Raw genomic sequence first — 23,934 nt, 5'->3', positions numbered from 1 at the left:
TCTAAATTAATTAGTAAATAACGGTTTATTTACAGTAAGGATAACTCAGTTGTGCTAAATTGCCTTAAGGAATTTTGTGATCTGGATAAAAATTAGAAAAACTAAAATAGGAATAGATAGGTAAATCACGAATGTTTATAGCTATCCTGCCAACCGTATTTAAAACATATGGTAAAAGAGGACTAAAAGTATTATAGATTAAACTCAAGTTTATTGTCATTCGTGAAACAAGTAGTGGAACGAGGTTAATATTTTCAATGTTGTGAACCACCGGTCGAGTTTTTATCAAACGGGTTAAAATGCAAATTTTTTGAGACCAGTGGTGTTCATACGGTAAAATAAAACAAGATTTTGCTAGCATTGTTAATTCTAACGGTATTTTCTTGAAATAATATTATACCAGTTGTCCGACAACGTTGTGCAACAATCTAAATCGGTCCTTTTATGAACTGAATGTTATGAGATTGCATAGAATTGGGGGAAAAAATTATTATTTCAAACGTTCACAGTGTAAGCTAAGTAAAATGAGTAACAATCATAAAGAAGACCAAATAAATTAGTACCGTACTGCTAAGCTAGAATGATAATGTTAAAACTGATATGCATATTTTTTATTTTTATTTTTAGCATTAACTATAGTTAATATATACGACATAGGTATATGTTCAATAGTTATAACTCTAGAGAACGGATCTTTAGGTTTTTAAATATTTTTATTGGCTTTATGCACTTTCACGAGGATGAAAAATGTGGACGATTTATGCATCACAGAATTCGTAGGAAAAATGTATTTTATATATTTAATCATAGCATGTATATAAGACTATAAGAGAATATTTTTTGCCTATTTTTTATATTCTAGAATATATTCTCATTCAAAATAATATATGTTGTTGATTTTTTATAGCAACAATTTTTTCTAGGCCAAAAAATAATTTTATTTAAGAATTATATAAATTACCAAACATTCAATTACTATTTATATTTTGTATTTTTAATAGTTTACCTGTTACCTAAGGAATGGCGCATAACAGTTATTTATTCTTTTTTTGAACTATTTTATAAAATAAATCTTATTATCATCTGCACATTTACAAGCTTAAAGAATGTTTAGAGAATATTTTATGGGTTTTTTTAGAACGTATTAGCATCATATTTTAAGCTTTCAAAGTTTTAAGAATCTAAAAATCCGCTATTTTTATAAGCTTACAAAAATATTACATTTTTACTTTAAATAGCACATTAAAATTTTATTGAGATAAGAAATTATGTTAAAGGGGTTTGCAATTAGATCAATTGATCAATTGCTTCATATATATTTTCATGTTAAATTCATTTCTGGCTTCGTAGAAGTTAGGGTAGAATACGATGATGTGCTTGATGGAGTTGTTTCTGTTGCTGTTAAGCATAAGTGCGTATCTGTCTTAGCCATAAGGTGTCCCTGTGTGAAAGTGTTTAAACCAATTCTTAGTCTATTGAGAATAACCTCTTTTTCTATTTAGATCTATAATGTATTTCGGCCACAATTCAATATATAATGTATTATAGATACACACACATATATATATTTACAAGTGTACTCTACAAGACTTCAAAATCTATCACCCTATTAGAGTGACTCTAAATAGTTTAAACTCTAAACTCTAGACTCAAGATCTACAAGACCGTAATATCGTAATATATATATTGATAATCATTGGTTAGATACATATTATGTAAATAAACCTCGCTTTGCATTTACGTATTATTATTTAAAATGAATTAACATAGAAGATACTTGTTCTATTTTCAAACAGACCGAAATTATAAGAGACTATAATAGTAATAGGAGTCAAGGGTTAAATGTTACATAACATTGATATATTACTCGCTAGATTACTCGTTAAAGTTTAAAAAACTATAGTTATTAAATAAATAATATACGAATATAAATTGAAGTATATAATAAGAGATATAATATATAATATAAATACTGAAACATAAAAATAAGTCTTGAGAAGGAGGAAAAGCAATTAGTTGGAAATTACTATCGCTAATTGACAACGACCGGCGACCTACTAAGAAAATCCCGTGGGCCATTACTAGTATGGGCTAATTCGTTTTTTGATAGCTGTTTTAATAGTTTATTATTTTTACCCAACTACCAAACCTATAATCTGCCTATAATAATATGCCATTGATATATTTTATTTGAGGTTCTCATATTTCTTCCAAATTTGAAAATAGAATCCAGAATTTTGTTTGAAATAGGTACCTACACATAACACATACCTACTTATATATATTTTTTGAGACAAAAATTCACAAATTAAATGTCGTTTTGATATAGGTCGATTTTCTCATGTATCATCGCGTCCGATAGATAAATTGGAAAGATTTATTCCAAACAACACCATTTCAGTATTTTTCTATATTACTACTTATGTAGATTAACATAGAATCAAAAATTGCCAGAAAATATTATTTTTCTATTTATGAAGTGTTTTTTGTCACATTTTTGTTGAGTATACAATAAATTAATAGCGAATAAAGTAGATCATGAGAATATGTTAGTTTCGATTATTTTGTGGATTCCAATGTAGGGAGGAATAAATGAAGGTGCCCAATGCCTATGGTGCATTTACGAAAATCTGATCGTGAAATATACAAAGAAAGAGAGTGTTATTTCGACCACAGGTATTGTGTATATGCATACTATGTAGTTGTCTGCCATCCCCTTGCCATGATATTGTATATCATTTTTATTGTTGTTATTATTATTATTTATCGGCGGGTGACTATCCCTAAACGAAAAAGCATCGTGTATACACATTTCTTCGCATCGATAATTCAATTCCATTTACAGAGGATAAAATATAGGTAGTATGAGGATTCATGCCTTACGGCTCTGCGGGATTGGACCGAAAAAAATATATATCGGTGGTAACAATAACAGAAATATTTTACTCTATTGTATCGTCACGAATTTTATATCATGCGGCCATCCGTGTTCATGTTTAATACACTATAATATTATTATTATTATTTATTATTATAACGTATATACAATATACATCGCGATGCACGGCGGCAATGGTCCAATGAATCGACAACGACGACGCACGTTTTGAAAAAAGAATAATTTTCGCTCGTCGTTGTCGTCGAGGTCAAAATAATAATCACGAGTAGGGAACAAAAATGTAGGAAAAAAACCAACCAACAATAATAATACCGCCGACGACTACGGTCGACCGATCGGCGGCCGTCCGCCCCCCTTAAATTTGTATGCAAAATCTGTGTGTTGTGTTGCGTAATTCGTACGAAAGACACGTATTCGCGTGCATGTGCGTGTAATAATGATACGTGTATTATACGATAATATTCTCGCGGATGATGCTGAGGTAAAGTTTCAAAACGAAAATGTTATTATAATATTATTATTTATATCGTTGTTAAGCAGTCGCGGCGTGTGATGAGTGCAATAGTATAATAATAATGCGTAATAATGTAATATGATGTAAACAGTATTATGTTGACGAGTACAAAGTCGACGGAACGGTTCACTGTTTTATGTCTTTATTTTTTAAATCGGCGAGGACATCACCCTTCGAGAAAAACGACACGTCACTCGATTATTTTTGCGACGCACGCGAGCAACAGCCGTTAAGCCGTCGTTGAAATTTTTGCAACGGGATCGGAAAGAAAGTTGTTTCGCGCCGGTGGAATTACGAGTTTTGTTTGTTTATTTATTTTATTCATGGGTGTTGAATGCCGTTGACTTCGTCAATGTTGGTTCGATTGTAAACAAATAGCGGGCGGCGTAATATTATATTATTTTTGAGTCGTCCAGTAGCAATATCCAGTCCAACAAAAACCTGGGAAGTTACTCTGCTGCGTATAGAAAGTTTTAAATGGATTTTCGTCAATGTAAAATCTTCGATATTTTAAATTGCTTTAAAAATTTATAAGTTATGACTTATGAGAAATTTAAACATCGTATTAAATATATTAATTTATATATATTTGTTTTTTTTGAAAAATTCCTTTAGACAACATTTTTTTAATTAACAGATCATTGTAGGTAATACCATAGTTGAAAAAACAAGAACATAGTTGGATCATATTCTATTTTGCAACTACATCTCATAGGCACAGGTCGTTTTAAATTCTTAACTGGGCGACGAATATATTGGTTTTACTATGATGTATATATTTAATTGGTGCTTTGATGGTAAAAAGTAAAAAAATGTTCATTCAAAGTAATAGGAGGACAATAAGATTAAAAAGGGAGAAATTAGGCACCGTACTGAGCGATTACCTACCTAAGTGTTGAGTGTGCCTCGTCACTGTAATGTATGTCTTAAATTTAAATTTAATTTGATGATTAATCATTTTATACTTAAATGATTATGAACGAAGATAGTCGTCAGACTATATACTCGTATTTTACTAAGTGTATTGCATGATAATATGTTTTTTAATATTGATAGGTATCATAAAGTATTTATTTTACAATTTATTTATTTATTACTAAGGTGCTTGGTCGCTTGGAAGTACGTTAATACAATTAGTAGGAATGCATTACGGTAGATTGATTTTTCTGAAAATATTACATTTACTATACCATTATTATAGGTATACCTATTATTAATATTAAATTATTATAATAGTATACTATCTTACTACCTAGATACCTAATATATTAATATCAGTTGACTTTTGAGTCAATACCGCTATATAATGTTGTGTATAGGTCCGTGGTGTAAATAGACAATAGTTAAAAATTAATCTAAATGGTTAACTGTAAGTATAAATATATAAAATATAATAATAAACATAAAAGTTTCGTGTACTCGCGAATAATATTTTTGAATTAAAATAAATAGCTAAATTAAAAATTTATTTTTATTTTAGATCTCGAATTTCATAAAAAAATTATGCTTAGGTACCTATATAATTTTTTTTCAGAATTTTATATTTCAACATAAATACTACTTGTGAGAAACCTTATAATAAATTGTTAAATTTATATTAGCTATATAAAATCTTATACATTTTTAACGACAAAATTACGAGTATATACATATTTTTCTCAGTAAAATTTTTTTGAAATTTAATACGAAATTTCTCATAAGATGCCTTAATATGTAGTAGGTAATATAAGAAATTATATATGCAATATGCATGGTTTTTTTTTTAAATACATTTGTATTTCAATCACTTTGACAACATTCGTCAACACCGCGATAACTTTTAAATTATCTAGTAAATTATCTTGTTGTTAAAAATTTATCAAATTTTTAATTTTAGTAATACCCATATTCCCGATAGACGTTCCTGTGCTGGTCAAAAGAAATGCGATTATTTACAAAATGCATGAATACAGTATGTAGTTTGTACTTTTTTTATCGATCGCGAACATATATTAGTATTAGACGAGACAGTTGTTAGTCAAGTTAAACAACTCTTTTCATAACTGTTAACAGTACACCACATGACTATAATATGCTATACCAATACCGGCTGAACTGGTATAGTACGTTGACCCTCCCATGTGTGTTATTAACCGTGAACTTTCTATTTCTGATTGATTCTTAGGTATTTATACATAACTGATTTGATCATCGCTAACAGCCGATGGTGATCACATCGTAGTAATTTTAAAGCCGTGTTTCTGACGAGTTAATAGAGTTGTATGGAGGCTTGTACACCCTCGTTGAAGACAGTATAGACATAATAATAAGGTCATATTATGATATAATGTGAAATCCTAATATAAACTGTATCCGATCGCCATTGTAGAAACGAATTGAACTATATTATTATAGAATAGATTATGCCACGCTATGGAGTAGGCTCGGGAGTAGGTATCTGAAATACTGAACTTGAGATCTGTCCGCCCGGTACAGCGTGACGCCATTAGCTCCAGACATTTACTTCAACCTTCATGAAGGTTCAATCGAACTGCTTTAAACATTGGGTGGGTAAAATAATAGAGTATACTTCCTAGTCTTTCTGGTATAATTGTATTCAACATAGGAATGTAATTTAATTATATATTTCTAATTAGTTAAACCTGTTTCACAGTCATTTGAATGGTGAGTGGGTGGATCAAACTATTTGAACTGCAAAGTTTTAATTTAATATTTTTATTTTGGGATATTTTTTAGTGCTCATAATATTACTAATTCAAAATGAAGTGAAGAATATATAGTTTTATTCATTTTAATACAATTTGATAAGAGTTTTTGTTCTATATTGTAAACATTTTCCTATTATATTTATTTAAATTTTTCATTTATTTATAAGAATTTGTGGATATTAAATAATTATAAATAATTTAATTATTTCAATATATGTTTAGGTCGAGGTTCAATTTTTATAGCTAAAATACCTATTATATTGAAAATTAAAACACAGAATCTCATAAATATTTCTTACTTTAATCAAAAATCTAAACTCAATAGTTATTTTTTACAGACATTTTTAATTCAAATTTAGACGAAATTACATATTAAAACCAATAGAATAGTTATTTCGATGTATTTAATTTAAAAATATTATTCATGTGTATTTTTGGGTGGAATTTTGGAACTGTTAGTGTATATTATTATATTTTATACATTTAATAATATTTTTAAATGCAATTTTTTTTGAAAAAATGAATTTAATCTACTGTAGTAGTAATGCTTATAGTAAAATTAATTACTTTATCACAACAATATACTAAAATATACTTTGAAATATAATAGGTCTTCACTCAGAATAGTTTTCATATGGTATACAATGTTTAATGTTATGCCATTAAATACAAATTTAGCAGATCCTATAGTGACTCACTTACCGCTTTTTTATTTTAAATCTACGTATATATATTTTTTTATCAGGTACCTATGTAATGTTATTTTAAAACTCTAATATAGCTCGATGTTTAAATGTAAACAATTAAGTAATACAGATCTATGTTATTGTATTGACATGTGGATATTTGGTTCTTTTTTGTACCAACTAAGTTTTTATAACCTGCAGGCAGTTATACAGAATCAAATATTTTCGTGACCTTGTAAATTGGTAGCTTTATTGAATTAATGTTAAGTTTTAATTTGAACGTTCATTATATTTATGTTTTTTTTTAAGTAGTTATTAATTTCTCGTTGAATTTCCTCGAGGAAATGTGAAGGCTATCTCTTTGGTATCAATAGTCAATTAATTTTTGTTAATATTTACAATAATGAACTGCTGTTTTATTTATTCTATTAAAGTATTAACTGATAAAAAAGAAAGATATTGAAAGGAAATTTTTAATTTTTTAAGATATTTCTTGAAAACATCTGATCATGACTAAACATAAATATTTACACTTAAATAACAGCCCAACTAAATATTGATGTTCTTTATTAATTTATTTCTGATAGTTGCGTTTTAATTGGATAAGCTATATTTATTTTGTTTACATTAGTAATACGTATTACATTTTGTCCATTAGTGTAAACGATTTAATATTGTATTAATTATATTAGGTAGTAGTTAATGTAGTTTCAGCAAATTGTGATAATCAAAACTGGAAATAATATTTTTGATTTTATTTTTAATGATCCCAAATAACATAATTCTTGGATTTTAATTGTCACGACAAAAAATTCATTGAAGTATCCATGTAATTTTATATTTTATAAGGAAAGCAAGGAAACTGTTTTTTATATTTTAATGACATATCTATATAGTTTGTTTGGTGTATATTTTAACACGTTTTTAAATAGTTTATGTGGTTTTCAATGACTTCGAAATTTTGATTATTAGTTATTTCACTGAATTAAATGTTGTTTACGTAATTTTGTCTTGAAAAAGTTTAAATCAATTCCGTGGTCTTTTAAACCCTATTTGTTATCTGTTATTCATATACGTTATAGTTTTTATGTGTTATACATAAAATTCAATAATTAGTTAAGGCAAACTTAAAAATTATACATTTAATATATATGTTTTAGCATAGACCTTATATTTAATTATAATGTCAATGTATATAATTATTATTTATAAATGAAAAGTTTTAGATAATTTTGTTTAAAACTAACTTTATTCTATATTAAAAAATAAATATACATCATATAGCCTATTCACTTAAATACTAATACTGAAATCAAAAAAAAAAATTATTAACAAATAATCTATTTAAAAACAACGTATTGTGTACTATCATATGGTAGTAATATTTATTAGGTAAATCACGTTCGCAGATTATTATGAATGATACTAAAGATTATTGGTAATATTATATTTAAGACACGTTCAATGGATATTTTATAATATAATATGATTATAGATAAAAATTCGTACCTAATACAGTTTTTGATTTTGTTTAAATTTCTGTTGTTATTTGATTGAGAAGTATATTAATTAATTATAATATAATTATTGTATATCATGCAATAAACTTGTATATTTCAACCATTTGTATCATATTATTTTTATATTGTTTATTTTGTTATACGTTCTGTGTTCTAATGATTGCTATTCCAATTAGTTTCCAAGAAATAGAGGTTATTAGTTAGCACCTGCATACTTAAAAGTTGTGATGTTTGATCAAATTATCAGTTAGGCCACTAATAATTTAAGTTAGTTACCGAAACACTAAGGAATTATTTGATGTACCTAATAATATATTTTAAGCAAACTGGTTTTAAATTTATATTTTAAATTATAAAAAAATACTTATATCTAATGTCTAACTAAACAAATTAGACATTTATTTCAGAAGCTTACTTATATTCTAACTTAGCTTTTGTATTAAATTAACTTAATTTCAACTAGTTATAAAAAATAACTAATTTGACCAGCTTTGAGTACAGCAAAGTTAATTATCCAGTTATTTTGTCTGTTTTTATTTGTGTTAATAACGTTTTCTTTGATAACTTATAAAGTGATATTCACTGAAGTAATAAAACAATAAATAAGTTGAATTGCCAATATGAGTGGAGTTAAAATTACGTTTTAATTTGCTATCCACGTAATTTCTGTAATGATTTTTGGATTAATTATTAAACTCTTACATATTTTGTATAATAGTTGCGAACTGTTTTACGAATTAAAATGGACAATAGTAAATTATTAAGTAAATACATATCTAGTTTATTATTTACTATTGTAAGTTATAAATAGGACTACCTAAAATGATTAAATAAGTACGACATTTCGAAATTATAATGGCATTAGTGTTTTAATATCTAGACCATATTTGCGTATGCGAGGCATATTTATACCAGTGATTAGGAACCTTTTGTGAACCATGTGACCCCCATAAAAATGTTTTAAATGTAGATATATCTATATAAATGAAAATTGTAATACTAGTTAATTTCATTAATTCAGAAAATAGATACATAAGTGTATAAATTAAGTATACCTATTAAATATATATATAATATTCTTCACATAATTTGAAATCATAACAATGTTTAAAAAAAATGTAATTTCAAACGAGTACTATCTTGTAATAAGTGTTTAAGGTATCGTTTAGCTGAGTGATCTGAAAATTGTTAGTCCACTTCTTTGTTCACCTAAATTTAAGATAATTATTACTTGTTAACTAATTAATCAAAATTTTATTTTCATAAATGGAAATTTTCGGAAAATATTCTGCTATGAAATATGAAGTTAAAAATGTAGGTATATTATGTTGTCATTATAAGCATTTTTTTTCTTCATAAATTATTTTTTGTAGTATCTATGGCTTTAAATTATATATAACCAAATGAACCTTAATAATAACTTTCAACAATATTAGTATTCTGTTGTAAAATGTACTTGCTGTTAAAGGAATCAACAGTAACGTATACGAAGTACATGATGTAGATTGATATTATTTGATTGTAAAAAATATTTACATTTTAAATTTTCGCACAATCCATATTATACCTTGTGGTATACAACGTGTCATACATTTTGTGTAGGTACTACCATTACCAGAAAGCCATAACCTGTTTTTAAAAATATAACAGAATAAATGTTTCTCAGAAATTCATTTTTAAAACTTTAACAAAATAAAATATATGAAGTTATTCTCTTTTTCATTAAATTCTTGAATTAAATAAAAATTAATGTACTAACATATTTTAACGTCGGTACCTTCTATAAATTTAATTAACAATTTATTACTTACGACAAGTCGTATTATATTTTATATTTAAGTAAATTATAAGGTTTGGAAGTATTATATTCGATTTTTGTTCACTGACCTCATTAGTACCTAGTTTATACTTTAGCAACTAGTATTTATCACTAGCAAATAAACGTTCAGTGAACTTAGTTCTGTATTAAACGTTAGATTAGAGACAAAAAATCAGCAAGTTATGATTTATATTTTATAAAATCTTAATAAAGTTTTTTTTGATTTAAATTTGTCATCATTTAATAATTTTATTTGTATTGTTTAATTTTTAGGAATATGACAGTATTTTGGCTGCACGGCGAAGAACTAATGTTTGGTGGTAACGCAGTACATCCTGTACAACAAAGAATACCACAGATGAAAATGATGAAAGTCCACATACCGTTCACATTTAAATTACATGAAACATCTAATTCTTCTTACTCGGGTAAATATTGTTTATTATACATTAAGTAATTAGAAGTTTTAAAACGTTTGATTACCATCCAATTATACATTTTTTTGTTTTTTTCATAAACAATTAGATATATACGGTACCTATTTAAAAATCGATTTTTACTGCAAATATTTATACCAACAGCAATTTAATGAGTGGAATGCAATTAGTCAAGTCCGATACTATCATTAAATATCAATTTATTGATAAACTAATAATTAGTTTTAATTATTAAAAGTTACATTAATTACGTAAGTTACACATACTGTATTAAAATCGTATATAACATAGGTATTACATTTTATCATTAATTTGACTTTGAATTTATTCGAATCAAAGGATACTAAAATACTATTATGTGCAGCTTTTAAAAATGTCCATCAGCTAATTTTATATTGTTTATAATAGTAAATAATTTTTGCTGTAGAAATATTTAACTTGAAAAATATCAAGATATCTTATCAAGATAAGTTTTGTAATTATAATTTTTAGAAAAGACATAGTCTAGTCAAGTTTTTAATACAATTTTTTTAAGTATCAACTTCATTTGAAGTATATTTATTCAAAACTTTTTTCAAATTATTCTTTCGGGGAATTTTCTAACAAAGTTAAATCTTAAATTATTTACTAACCATATCATTTTCGTCTTTTGTTACATCCAGTTTATAATATTAGACTTCAAAAAATGAAAGATTTATAACGAAAACAACCCTAAGCATATTTTTTCCCCGTCTATATATATTTTGTATATTATTAGAAAGCTAAACGCTTTAGTAAATAATTCATAAATTAACTAAATTTAAATTTAGAAGACGTGTTGTACACGCATGAATTGTCTCCGTTAACTAACATTAACACATACAATTTTACGTTTGGAAGAATCCATTATAACCTGTTTTTTTTATTAGTGTACTACCTAGATTCTTTTTATCTTAAATGTACTATGTTACGTGTTAATTCATCTAACAACCGGCATATCTCTTCTCTACCACGGATAACAGCAAATTTGTGTTCAGTAGTTTTAATCCTGTGTTCAAGCTTAAATGTAAAAACATTATTTGTGTTCTTTCGTTGGTTTTTAATATCTTTAATTTTTGAGTGAGTTTTAAAATTTTTAAAATTTAATTAATTTACACGCTTATAACTCATTTAAATATTAAAATATTCTTAGAACAATGAAAAAACACGTAAAATTTTTTTGCTTTTAAGTTTAATAATAGATCGATTTACTCGTATGTTTAAGTTAACTGACCCTACCTTTTGGTATGTATTCATAGTGTATTTCTTTATGCATTAGCAAGACAGCTAGAGACAACAATACGTATGAGTATTTTGATTAAAAAAAAGTCTATGTCATTACGAAAATATTACTTATTCAAAAGTATTTGTCGACCCTCATGATGTAAATGCAGAATTATAAAAAAATATATTTTCTGTAAGTAAGTGCTTCCTTGAATTATCATATTCCATAATATTGAGGTAGGGACTCTATGTTTGATTTATACGTTTTTATAATACTAGAGTAAAATATGCATTACATAATTTTAATTAAATATTGTTTATTAGTTAGAAACCAACGAGCATTATAACTTATAAGTAGTCATACATGATGTAGAGCTTTTATTGAGCTAATTGATAATAATTTTAATTTTATTGTTTTTAAAATAAATTAAATTGATATATTATTTACTACCTAGTTTATTCGCCGCTGTTGCGTGTATAATGTTTGTGGTAAAGTTCGACTTTTCTTCATACAATAATCATCGTTACAATTTTTTTAATGATTAAGTTATTCTAATACTGGGTTACACAAATATTTTGTTTACGTTTCACTGAAATTGAATGAATCAATGGTCGATTTTACGTTGTATTCAAGTTACGGGCAAATACTCAAAGATTCGTTTAACTTGATGCAATACAATATTTGTGCAATCCAGCATAAATGCTTTAATTTCCACTTATTTATCGTGTTATAATAATAATTTAATATGATTTTGATGTTTGAATATTTTGAACCACTTTGCCAAATGTGGATGATTTGTTTGATTGTTAAGCCTACTGCAGCATTTAGTGGTTCAAAATATGTTTTTTTTTGTGAATATTTATTTATTTTTATTTACTAATTATATTACATAAACTGTAAAGTTTTTGATGTTGATATTATTTCTATATTATGATAATTCGGTGTACGCAAATAAGTTATAATATTAAATTATTGTAGTGGAGGAATTTAATTTTAAATAAAAGTACTTGTGGTTTTTATTCCATACTACTGAGTATCAAAGGATTTAAACTAGGTAAACTATTTTTTTGCGATAAATAGGTATTGCAATGTTATTTGAAACAGTTACAGTACCTATACTTCGTATACTTTAAAAGTATTCTTGAAACTTATTCTTTTTCAAAATGTTTGTTTTGTTTTGAGTGCTAATATTAATAATTATTTTTATCATTGCCAATTTGATTTTCTTCCATAAAATTCTATATACCCATCAAATATCTCTTGAATGCCAACTCGTGAAGGTACTGAAATAGTATTACTTGAATAATATAGGACGCCAAAAATCATGCTATTATTCAATGCTATTTTTATAAATTATTATTCTACTCATTGGATAGTGATATGAATTATTACCACAGAGTACAAACGACTAAAACGAGTATATTAACTTAAAAATTCGAGTTTGTTTACGTAAGTAAAACTTAGCGAGTTATTGGATTGAGGCGTTTTTAGTATGATTATCTAACTTTTTTATTCCAAAATGATAATAATTTATTAGAGAATTTTTAGGACTGTACTTATCATTAATTTATTACTATTCAATTTGACGACAATCACGAATATTAATTTATATATTTTTGAATAGGTACTCTCGTTTTTGCACTAACAGCACATGAAATCAAACAAATAATTTTCTGAATATACCCACTACTCTGTTATATAGTTATCAGGTTTGCATAAGAGAACATTTCAAATACGATTATTCTTAAGTCGTAACCAAATTAGATTCAGTTAACAGCTGGTAAAATCTCCTGTGTGATAATTACCAATTTAAAAAATTGTTTTTCCACTATGTTTAAAAATAGTCGGGGCAGCTATTCTGCACATAACCGGACCTTATAAACCGTTTTTTTTAAGTAGGTATACAACGGATGTATGTTTCCTTGATGTTTATTATTAATGCGATCACAAGAACCCAGGATAAAAGTATAATAATATAAAGTAGTGCTTTTAAGTTTTAACTTGCAGTGTTTATTTATTTATATTTTTAAAACTTCATATTAAATTGTTGATTTTTAAATTTTCGTAAGAATTATTGTGTTTTGTTTCAACTGGCAATGATTAAAATAAAAAATAAAAAGATATTAAATGCAATACATATTTTAATGATTTTAATGTAGGTAATATTATTATGATATACGTAATAATGCTATCCTATTGGTATACATGTAGCCAATAAAGCTATATGTATTTTTTGCTAAGAAACATGTAATTATTTACCTTCGAATCATATTATGAAGTACTGTTTAAATTATTTATTATTCGGCATAAAAAGCGTAGGAAGGCTCTGGTGGATAGTACATAATATTAGGGTTGTACATTGTCATTGAGTAAATCACGGTTATGGAAGTATTAAGTTAGAATTCAATGATAAATCGTTGCGTACCTGTAAGAAAAACACACACATATATATATACAGAATAGGTATCCAATGTTATCAACATTTTTACTTCAAACACTCATAAAAAATTAATGCGACTTTACATCAGTTTTTTTAGCTCCAAAATATAACGACAGACACGTTAAAGAATTTTTTTCTAACACATCGTAAGATTAATTCAGTAAATTGATTCACTCAGAATTCTAAATTAGATCATTAAATCTACAAAGTTGAAAAATATTGACCAGAGATAAGACGTGTAATTGTATAAAGATACATTTATACAGGAATATTGATGACTTATTATGATATCAGTGATTTAATAATAAATATTTGAAGTTGGGATATGATAATGTATTTTACGCTAAGGTATTTTTTTGGTTAGTGAATCGCGATTTGTACTTATTGTTTATGTATCGTATAATTATGGTTGGTCAATTTTATTTTACTTTTGACGTTTAAAATTAAACTTGTTTAAATCTTAAGTTTACAATATTTTTGTTGTTTGAATATTATCAATTGATCTTTAAATTGTAACGACGGTATTTTCAAGTAACTATATAATTTTATATAATTTATATGGTTGTGTTCGCTCAATTGTACTCCTCAAAAATTTTACTATTTTTTTATATCTGGCGTATGTGATTTTTTGACTGAGTTATCCTTTAAAAAATAAAATAGTTTATCTATGTTTTGTAAAGTTTACGCAAGTAAATATATTTTCCTAAAAATAAATTGTGACAACTAAACATTAAGGCATAGTATTTTTAAGAATTATTATTATTAATTCAATATATTTCAATTTTATAATTTAGTATTTTGATGAGGACATAAATAATTTATTACTTGTATGTATAATTAACAAAGACTAAACTTGACAAACATTATTTTGTAGAGGGGTAATGACGAACCTCTGTCATACGATAATGGATATATTGAATGGAAAATTATTTATTACATCCATATAGTAAAGCAATTTAGAATAGTTTTTAAAAATTAAGATAAGTAAAATATTTAATTATTGCCTCTCAAAAACTCATCGCGTGTTTGAAAATGCGTTTGGTATCCTGTTGGCTACAGGATAATATTATTTCGAATACATAACAATTCTAATACAATCATGTACCTGCAGCTTCCATTGACAAAATGATTTTAGCTTCTTACTGGCTGCACTATTTTATTTATTTTGGCATGTGACCAAGTTTTTTTATCGAAAAAATCAATTTGATGATGTTCAATCAGTTTTAAAAATGTCATTCTACCAATTAAAAGAAATAGTACCTACCTAATTATCTTTCGATATAATAGATAAATATAAAGAATATGTAACAACTTGCATGTCTACTACGCATGACATAAGTGCTGATATTGTTGTCTATAATACAAGTTTTATTTTATTCACTAGCTACAGATACGAGACGGTACACATTATAATAATTCCACTATCTTGAAATTCATAATTTGTGCTCATGATGTTGATATTTATATTCCTAGTACCTATTTTATGAAGAATCACATTAAAAGTTCAAAATATAACACGTAACACATTTTTCTTAATCTTTAGGTAGCATATGACGTATCAATATCAGACACTTTTTATATTCTTTAATAGAATCAGGCTTTGACATTCAATTTTTTGATGAGTACCCAGTCATTCAAGAATAGCTGGTAACAAATTCATTCACAAACAAGTCAAATCGACGCTTTCTCTTGGATACCTTTTTTATATAAAAGTGCTGTGGTTTGAATTCATCCCCAACTCTAGATTTTATATAATTGCTGTGTGGCTTTATATTGTATTTTGTCTTTAACACTGGATAAATCTCCCTTTTAATTTTGCCACTTGGTAATTGTTATAGAAATATATACCCCGACCATCCCATAACAACTCTAGTTTCACAACCTTAATCTCTCTAGAAAATGCATAAAATTGTTAATCTCTAGCGTCCACCTATAACTGTCTCCGTACACATATAAACTGTATCCTTCTCATTCCTTCAATCTTTCATTGAATAACATGCCCTCTGCACACAACACAACATACCTAAGGTTTGTAACATTGTCTATGCTTTATCTTAATAAGGCTGCAATACGATTGCGCGTGGTCCTTATCAACGGTACCTTTTTAGGTGTACGATTGCGCATCCTAAATTATTTTTGCTGTTGCCAAATATACAGATTATAGGTGCACGGTAAATATCCGGTAAGGTTCCGATTGTGGCTATCCTTACGTTATTCGTTATTTATTATTGCCGTTACCATACAAACTTTCCATCACTAAGAAGCAGGAAATTATATTTTAGATCATACTTTTATATTGGATCTTTTATCTTTATTGTAAATTCCCTCATCTAAAAAATAAAACACCAGAAAACTTATTTAAACATTTAGTCAAAGCTGGAAATAGGTATCAGGGCTTTACAATTTAAATTATTTTATTTATATTATTTTATTAAAACGATTTTTTTATTGAATATTTTTTTACTTATGAGGTAGGCTGAGTGTGAATATAAAGTATCTGTTTTTTGTTGTAAATATTTGTAACTTTATGTACTATTTTTGACTGATTAGTTGTCGTATAACGCACGCATATTATGTTATTAGAAATAAATACAATAACAACATTTACGACAAATAACAATTTTTTTTATAATAATTATCATATTAAATTTTAATAATAAGTTGGCAACGTCGCATCCAATTTCACGCACAATCGTACGCTTTTGAATAGTCAAAAGCATGTTCTTTGTTATTCCGTCACCGCGCGCAATCGTACCATGCCCAAAAAGGTAAAACACGCGCAATCGTACTCCACCGATTTTAAACTGCCCTAAAATATTACCACAACGCACCTACATACTGCCCCTTTTTAAATCTTTAACATATAGTTTAACATCTTCTTTGATATCCAAACATATTCTGACCTCAAAAAAATGATTTTATACTTTCCATATGATTTTGGTTTAATCATCTTTATACCTACAGATATATATATATTATATAAAATTTACATTTTCAAAATTACTTTTAACTCCATATTTATATTTAAACTGTCATAAATGATTGTCAAACAAAGTTAAAATAAATTTTTTTTTTGAACATTTGAAAACGCTTAACAACATTTAATAGTTACTAGGTACAAATGTTCCCCGTTTGATAAATCAAATACTTAAATGATTAAATAATCATTTATAAAATTGGTTTTGTTTTTATATTATTTTATTGATTTAAGTTGTTTGAAATAATAGAAGTGTACGAACTGTGAATATTTTGTTTCTAACAGAAAACCATTATTATACTACTTAGGTATTCATAACAATTTTAAACTATATAAATGTAATACATTTATATTTAAACATCTAAATGTAACCTAGTGTAATAGTTTATTATTTATTGTACATTCCTGTATTAGGTATTATTGTATTGTCTATGTTTTATAATAGTACCCATAAAGGTATATTAAAAATAAAATCTATGGCATAGGTATCCAACGAAAAATAAATTGATAGTGATCAGACAGAAACATAAGAAAAGAAAGTAAAAAGAAAGTGGTTTTTGTTAATGCAATATATTATTATAGTACTAGCTGTGTATGTTACGTAGTTACCCGTACAAACCTATAACTATTCAAATTCTAGAAAGTGTTAAATAGTTGTCTCAATAAAATAACCATGGGTATTTAACATTGAATATGTAGATTTTCATTCTAAAAAAATAATTATTAATGTTTCATAAATTAGAGACATTTTTATTGCAATTGTTATTGTACCTAACACGTTTGTGTTATTTTTTTTTATTCTTAGTAATTGAGAAGTTAATATATATTTAGTATAAATACGTGAAAGTTATTATTATGTTTAAATTAATTATTACTATTATTATTATTTATTAATAATTAATCTGAAAAACTGTAGATATTTCACATTAAAGTTAGACGTTGTTAGGTAGGTGTTTATTCTAACTTAGATCTTGTAATATACATGTCGTATGTAATTAATTATTTCTATGTTAATAGAAAATAAATAAAGGAATTTTTAGTTTAATTTATTATTAGAATCTGGGCTTATTGAAAGAATGTATGGGTTTTTTCTATCATCAACTTTTGAGGTAATAAAAATGATCCGATTTTCTATGTCAGCATTATTTATGATAGGGAAGTAAATCTAGTTAGTGCATTCGGGAAATTAAAATTGAAAATCCTAATAGTTTTTAAAAGCATACGGAAAACAAAAACAAAAACCGGAGAAATGAAAGTCTTTATCTAAACCAATTTTTGACAAAATTAATTTTATATTTTTAGTGTAACGTAAAAATTAACAACTGTAAATACTTTTCACCAAATTTTAATATTACTATTTTCAATGCATGATAAAATTTTCATCATTATATCTCGACTATTTTTGAGCTACCTATTCATAGCAATGAGAATTATTTTTTTAAGGTTTTTTTTTCAATTATTAATTTTTAAATAATATCTCGCTCGATCAAATGTGTTGTACGGTTATTTTTATTTATTTCATTTGTATATATATTAACGGACAAACGGACAAAGGTACACTATGACATAATAATTAGTATAAAAAATATTGAAGTTGAAAAACTTAATAGGCTAGCTAGATGATACAATTTCAATAGCTAAATATAATTATTAAAATTAAAGACCGAAAATGGTGGGGTGCTCATTGGCCAATCACATCATCCGGTCAATTGGATCATTCGTATCATAGTTACTATTGTGAAGCGAAATAACAAAAGGATAGTGTGATCTAGTGTAGTGAGTAGGAACACTTAAGTTAATATAAGAGATGAGAGAGGAAGCATAATATAGGCAATTCGTACATCTATCAACTTGCTCTAGAATAATAAATAAAATTAGTCGACATGCGTCTGTCTGTTAATGACTTAAGTTAAAGATGCTCTATTACCGGGGGGTAAATCGTGTAGATTATGTTCAATTTTCAACTTTCAAGATACAAACTGATGATTTGTACTTGTTCCAACAGCAATTAATCGGTAGCTGTAGATAGTTATCAAAAAACTGACGTGTTTTCCAATATAGATAATATAAGAGCACTGCAGTATATAATGCTTTGAGCTAGGTGGATGACAGTTTAAAGCCCTTTACGAATTACGTACAAATTACAAAACCTGCAAGGGTCTTCAACGATTTACAAGATAAAGATTCAATTTGAGGATGAAAATTGAGATTTAGGCAGAATAAAATACCTTGGTCTTTTTTATTACAATCACATGAATATAAGTGTTATTTATCGAGTATGATTTAACAGGAGAGAGCGGCATTTAGTAAAAGATATCGATTTACATTTTTGTCAGTATTGAACTTTCTAGCCTAGAAAATTAAACTATATGACAATTACATTCAGTTAAAATTATTGAAGATATTACAGAGGCATGATTATTTTTTTAGCATTTAAATATCAAATACGTGTGTTTATAAAAAATTACTTTTTAAACATTTAATTTAAAAATACGTTTGTATATTTGTATACGTATTTTATTTCTCTGATTATTAATCTAAGGCCATATTTGGGAAAATCGTTTATACCTATAAGACTATACCAATTAATATATTTTGATATTCGAAACTATAAAAATATGATATTTTTGCTTATATTATAATACTATATTTTTTAAAAATTTCTAAAAAAAAACATCGAAATATAAACTGAAAGATGAAAATATGCAATTCAAATTAAAATTGTAAAATAAGCTCATAAAATAGAAAAAGCGGCTAAGTCTTAGATGTCGCTCTGCTGTATACAGTCAGTGTCGGCCTGGTCATGGCCGCTAGGCCGCGAACGCATTCGGGGCCCCCGGCGTCGTATTTGTATCGAGGGGCCCCGATATTACTAAAAATATAATATTTCACTACTTCTAAGCATTTTTAATCATTTTTATTTAATAACATGTTTGAGGGATCTTCTAAAGAAATGTATCCGGGGCCCTTTAAGTACCAAGCCGACACTGTGTACAGTAGGTTACAAGTGAGTTACTGTAATGAATGGAATTAAATTTGAATCCAATGATATTATATCATCATTGTATACGAAAAACGATTCTGAGCGGAGACGGTTTATCTGTCTAGGATATATTAACGATTATTTTATGAATTTCTAGCTTAAAATAATTTGCGAATTTTCGTGATTTTTACGTGTTGTCAAAATTAAAATTTGAATGCTTGTAAAAAAAATTGTGAGTATGTATTACTTTTATTTTTCAACTGCTATTGTAAAAATATGTTAGAAGCCTTGTATTAAATTTTCAAATCTTAATATAGTTATAAAAGGAAAATTTTTTATGAGTTTCTAGCATAAAATAATTTACGAATTTTCGTGATCTTTAAGTATGTTGTCAAAATTAAAATTTGAATGCTTGTAAAAAAAAATCGTGCCTGTGTATTTTAATATTTTCAACTGCTATTATAAAAATATGTTAAGTGTCTTGAATTAAATTTTAAAACTTTTCTACCCAACAAATACATTTTTATCGATATTTATAGAAAAAAAAACTAAAAAAGTTGAAAAATTAAAATATCAGTAGACAGCTCAAAACCAATCAAAATATTTGAATTGAAAATTTTGTCAAATATAGAAAATGCCTATATAAACATTCAGTGAAAATTTCAAGTATCTGTCATTTGTTTTAGAGATACACCAAAATAAGAAAATCACTAAATGAGATATTAGTGAAAATCCAATGTTGTAAAAATTTAAATTTCAAACGCTCATAAATATTTAATTTGAATGTCTGGTGGCCCTTTTTTTTGTGATAAAGATTGACAAAATTATAAGGAATCTTGTATTAAATTTTCAAATCTTAGATTTAAAAAAAAATTTTTTATGAATTTCTAGCTTAAAATAATTTGCGAATTTTCGTGATTTTTACGTATTTTGTCAAAATTCAATCTTTGAATGCTTATTTTTAAACTCCTAAGGGTGATAATATGTTAGGAGCCTTGTATTAAATTTTCAAGCTTTTCTACCCAACAAATAAATTTTTATCAATATTAATTTAAATAAAAACTAATAATAATCGAAAATTGCATATGACTATAAATAATTGAACTTAAGTCGAAATTTTTTGAATATTGCATGTGGATAGAATATACTTAAATAAACATTTAGTGAAAACTTCCTGTATTCATGGTCATTTGTTTAAAGTTACATCAAAATCCAAAATCGATTTTGTCAAAAATTGATAGTCCGTCAAAATTATCGTTTTCCCCTTAATTTTTAGTTTGTTTATCCTGGTTATTTAGAAAAATATTAGGAATTTTTAGCCTAACCTTTTGATCCCCCAAAGTACCAACTAAATTCACTTTCTGATCAAACGAGGTACTGAATTCGAAAATCGAAGCACTTACTGCCCTAAAACGTGATAACAGACACAAAAAAAAATACACACACACACTTCATGGTAAAATCAGTTCATTCTTCGCTCCGCTCAAAATTTTAAATGTCGAAATATGCAAATTTACGCAAAAAAGTTTCATTTTTTAAATCATTATGACGTGAAATAAATTCTGTACTCACTTAACATATCATACGACTAACCAGAATAAATATGCATATGCATACAAATCTGCCCTCTAGTTTTTCTACCTTTAACTAAAAAAAATTTACAAGAAGTAACATTATTTGTTGTAGTCATGAGATTATATTTACGAGTTTTTTTAAGTTATTAAATTAGATAATTTATACTAATACATTGTCTTCGCATAGAATCATTTTTCGTATGCACTGATTTATCATTAAATTCAAATCTAACCCTTCTATTACAATGGCATACTCGACAACTACAACTTTACTTCAGATTCAGAATGGTACCCACCTTTTAGATTCTGAACGGAGTGATGAATGTATTGATTTTAAAATTATGTGTTTTTATTTTTGTGTCTGTGTACAGCATAACTAGTCGAAATAATGTTTCAATTTCAAACTTTGGGGGTGGTTTCCGATGGAAAAGTGAATATCCTTGGTGCATTATAGAGGTCAAAAGTAAACATTTTCCAAAAGTTTTCAAAAAAATCGAGAAAAATAAAAAAAAAATGACAGAAAAACGGGAATTTGTACGCAAAACCAGTTTTCGACCAAACCGATTTTTTTATATGGTTGTAATTCAAAAACTAATCACTGCAAATACTTGAAATTTTCACCAAATGTTTATGTTAGTGTTATCTATACACAGTTTAATTTTCATTTTGACTTTTTTTAAGTTATTTATAGGCCACTGAAATTTTCAATTTTTTTGAGAATTTGTTTTTGAAGTGTTGGTAAAAAAATGTTGGACGACCAAAAAAAATTGAAAATTTAATACAAGGTTCCTTATGAGTTGTTCTTATTGTAGCTAAAAAAATTAAAAATCGTTAGTCACAATTTTTTTTTAATAAGCGTTTATAGTTCAAATTTTACGAAATCTGTCGAAAACGCGAAAATTTGCAAGTAATTTTGAAGTTGAAAAATCATAAAATTTTTTGAGTTTATAACTAAGGATTGAAAATACAACACTAAGTTTTCCATAAGTTTTACTTCAAGTAGCTATAGAGAAAACTCGAAGCATCATTATAGGAAAAATTTTAAGTGCGTTTGAATTTTAATGTTTACGAAATAGCATAACCATAACGATTTATTCTCAAACGATTTTAAATATTTGTTATTATTCAAAAAGTATAAGTCGTAAATACTTGAAAATTTTACCAGTTATTTAGGTTGGCATTTTATTCACATCATTTAATTTTAAAAATATTTTGACCTTTTTTTGAGATATTTATAGACAACTGAAATTTTTAATTTATCTGAAATTTTTTTTTTTGAACTGTCGATAAAATGTTTTAGCCTTATACAAAATGCGTCCTAATTGAAAAATAAAATATTTGTTTCAAAATAGAATATATGACAATACTTTAATATAATATATCCTAGACTGACAAATCATCTCTGTTCAGAATCGTTTTTCGTATACAATGATACCTATCGTTGCATTCAAGTTTTAACTACCCTAGTCAGAGGTCCACCCCACCCCCTAATGTACAGCAGAGCGACATCCACTTACCCGCTTTTTTAAATTGATTTGATAACACAATGTTTACTTCGATTAGTAGTATATATGTGTTGTATAAATTAAAACTATTAGCGCTTACTGTATTCATTCATAAAAATCCAAAATATTAATACAATTACAAAAGTACGTAAAAAGTTAAAGTTTAAAAATCAAAAATTCTAACATTTATATATATTTTCTCTGTAATGATAGCTATTTTTTTTTTTTAATATTGTGATACGTTTTAGTGATTTTTATAATCATTATAGCTCTGCATAATTGATTTAATTAAAATAATTTTAATTCGCTAAGAATTCTTACATTCCCTCATTATGGAAGTATTATTTATAAACTAGGCAACATGTGTCAACATGTGTAATTTTCGGCGGCCCGTAGTTAAACTATAATCGTCCGCAATCGTGTTATTAAAAATGTCACCTTGATAAATACGGTCCGCTGTCGTGTATCTTCACCGGTGTAGACATGTGCTACGTCAGTCGTAATCTGTATGATCATAATATTATAACCGATTATTGAATACGATTAATAATATTATATCATAAACGATTTTTGAGCGGATATGTGGCATGACTACTACGATCGAAATAAGAATTACAAAATAAAGATTG

The 23,934-nt window shown here is 26.4% G+C and overlaps 1 protein-coding gene across 2 annotated transcripts in view; it reads left to right on the top strand.

Annotated features, from left to right (window-relative positions):
• The window catches only part of LOC107166536 (cell growth regulator with RING finger domain protein 1-like), a 45,436-nt gene that overhangs the window by 1,689 nt on the left and 19,813 nt on the right, over window positions 1-23,934 (top strand). Inside the window, exons 1-2 of one of the 2 annotated variants that reach the window (XM_089216354.1) lie at window positions 3,358-3,380; window positions 10,420-10,574. In XM_089216354.1, coding sequence (XP_089072480.1) covers window positions 3,370-3,380; window positions 10,420-10,574 — 166 coding nt within the window. In that variant the 5' untranslated portion in view covers window positions 3,358-3,369. Of the gene's footprint in view, window positions 1-3,357; window positions 3,381-10,419; window positions 10,575-23,934 lie in introns of those variants that run through there. The other variant, XM_015515249.2, reaches the window with a different exon arrangement.

The sequence above is a fragment of the Diuraphis noxia genome, unplaced genomic scaffold (assembly GCF_037042655.1).
Source record: "Diuraphis noxia isolate RWA-SAM2 unplaced genomic scaffold, SU_Dnox_SAM2 contig0001, whole genome shotgun sequence".
Lineage (NCBI taxonomy): Eukaryota > Metazoa > Arthropoda > Insecta > Hemiptera > Aphididae > Diuraphis > Diuraphis noxia.
Note: the sequence above shows the minus strand (reverse complement) of the source record. Positions and strands in the feature narration are given on the sequence as shown.